Source organism: Verticillium alfalfae, genomic scaffold, assembly GCF_000150825.1.
Source record: "Verticillium alfalfae VaMs.102 supercont1.3 genomic scaffold, whole genome shotgun sequence".
Lineage (NCBI taxonomy): Eukaryota > Fungi > Ascomycota > Sordariomycetes > Glomerellales > Plectosphaerellaceae > Verticillium > Verticillium alfalfae.
The window spans coordinates 2,848,744-2,851,059 of record NW_003315036.1 but is presented as its reverse complement, the minus strand read 5'-3'; the positions used below and the strand labels follow the sequence as shown (position 1 = coordinate 2,851,059).

Below are 2,316 nucleotides of genomic sequence, written 5' to 3'. Positions count from 1 at the left end.
CCAGTTTCGAATGAGTGGTACGGGCTGGATATCGAAGGGTGTGTGCGGGCTGTGACACCATGGCCTCTCGTTGAGGGGACACGAGGGAGAGAGTCGAGTCGAGTGAGATGAAATGGTGAGGGTGGTGAGGGTGCTTGATGACGGATGACGGTTCAGGAAAGGTACGGCAAAGAATGAGAGTGGATGATGCCCATGCAGGGAAAGGAACGACGAAGGAAGAGGGAGGCCAAGACGTGGCTCTTGGACACTGTCGAAGTCCAGTGCGTCGCGATGCGAGAGTGAGGTGGCGCAGAGGTGAATGGCGAATGCGTCTCGTCGAGAACGCACGTAGAAAGGGGGGCCGTGCCGTGAAGCGTGGACCTTCAACAAAGGATTGAAGATTGCAGTGACACGGGGTCGACGCGCCACATGCCACCCTGCAGACAACAAGGTTGGCGGCTCCGTTTCCCGCTTCGACTTGGTGAACAGAAGAAAAAAGGTGGCCGAGGGTGGTCCAGCGATGGAGGAATGGCCTCAATGGCCAATGGAGAAGGACAAGGCCGGCGAGAGGGCAGGGCCGGGGACGACGGGGATTGCGAGAGCGTAGCAGCCGCGAGGGTGAGCCCGACGACGTGGATGGATAGAGTGGACGGTGGGCGCGAGAGACGCGTCTCGGAGTACCTTCCTCCCACCGGGCGGCCAGTGACGACTTCCTCCTCGCGGCACCCAAGGCAAGGCAGGCTCGAGTGGCTTGGGGGAAGGAGAACTGAGGTGGAGAGTGATGACTGATGAGATGGTGCAGGGGCAGGTGCAGGGGCAGGGGCAGGGCCTTCCTTCCTTTCCCGTCCAGCACGTTCATTTGTCAGAAAATGCTCTCCGATAAGCGATAAGCTTTGCGTGTGCCGACATGGGACATTGGACATTCGGACAGCAGTGGCGGCGGACCTGCTCATGCTGCCACGGCAGGTGCTGCTGCTGCTGCTACTGCCACTGCCGCCCGCGGTTGCTGCTACTGCCGCTGCTGCTGCTCCCTTCCAAACACAACCTGGAAGCCGCCGTGAGCGACGTTCATCTTGGTGATCTTTCTTCGCATGTTTCTCCGGGTTTCCACCGTCCACCCACGCAGTTCGCCTCGACAGCTTGCTCTTCCTTCTCCTTGTCGATGGGAGCCTGCACGCATCATACTGCAACGCAGTCATAGACGTCACCGCCAAACAACACAGCTCACACCATACCTAGGTACACTGTGACTTCATCGTCCTGGCCCTCACTCACTACTCGCCACAACCAACTTTCACCCTTGCGTCTCCTGTCTTTGCAGGACCTAGATAGATGCCCACCGTTGTCGAGAGGTCACAGACCAGCTAGGACCCGCGCTTCGTCCCTCGTTCTCCGCCCGCCTGGGTTGGTTGGTGGCCAGTCAGTCTTTGCGAACGGCTACCGTACCCGAGGACCAGGGGCCTAGAATCGGAGCCGCATTAGCTTCCCGGCACGCAGCAAGCTTCAACCCCACCAGCTTGGCACCCGCCTCCCCCGTACGGCGCACGCCGGATCGGTGCCTGCATATCCATCGGCGGCGTACTGGCTGTTACACCTCGATCCCTCATCAAAGCCCCCATGCGTCACAGCAAGTGATGGGCGTCCACAAGCAAACCCCCAAGGTCGCTCAAGGCTCCCCTTCGCCGCGCCGTAACCCCTCCCGCCGTTTACGGCACTCGACACCACCCACAGAGGCCTCGCGTGCGACTCGCAGCAAGCTCACGGCGCAACATCTCCTGCGAGGCGATCGAGATGGTCGAGGGGAAGCACAGGCGATCAGCACGCCCCAAGCTGGCGACGATGTGCCAAGGCCTCAAGAAGAGTCCGTGACGGCTGCGGTCACAGCCCACGGTACCCCAGAAACAAGCTGGCAGCGCCGCTCTTCGCTCATCGGCCATGATGCCCGCAGCGAGCACCTCAAGCAACAGAAGCCACTGGCGTCCAAAACGAAATCGGAAGCGTCCACCAGTCCAGCATGGGACAGTCCTCTCATGACGTACTATAATTGGGTTGCCGTCATGAGCTATGCTGCCGCGTCCGACTCACCTGACGGCATTGACGTCAACTGGCTCCTCCACACTGCGCGTAGCTGCACTCTGCTTGCCGAGCCTGCCCTGGATGTCCTCTATCGTTGCCCGCCCTTGACCAATGACCACAAGGCGAGAAGCCTCGTTGCTCTGCTGGCGAGACCCCCCTCGCGCACTTTCTACAACTATCGTGCCAAGATCCGCGCCCTGCGCATCGACACGGCCTTCGTCACCATCAAGCTCATACTTCAGTATCGCCGTTTTCTTTAAT

At 60.3% G+C, this 2,316-nt stretch overlaps 1 protein-coding gene across 1 annotated transcript in view; it reads left to right on the top strand.

Annotated features, from left to right (window-relative positions):
• Positions 1–930: 930 nt before the first annotated feature.
• The window catches only part of VDBG_03399 (conserved hypothetical protein), a gene marked incomplete at both ends in the record, with an annotated part of 2,899 nt that continues 1,513 nt past the window's right edge, over positions 931–2,316 (top strand). The window contains 2 exons of the mRNA XM_003007214.1: positions 931–1,036; positions 1,477–2,296. Coding sequence (XP_003007260.1) covers positions 931–1,036; positions 1,477–2,296 — 926 coding nt within the window. The remainder of the gene's footprint in view (positions 1,037–1,476; positions 2,297–2,316) is intronic.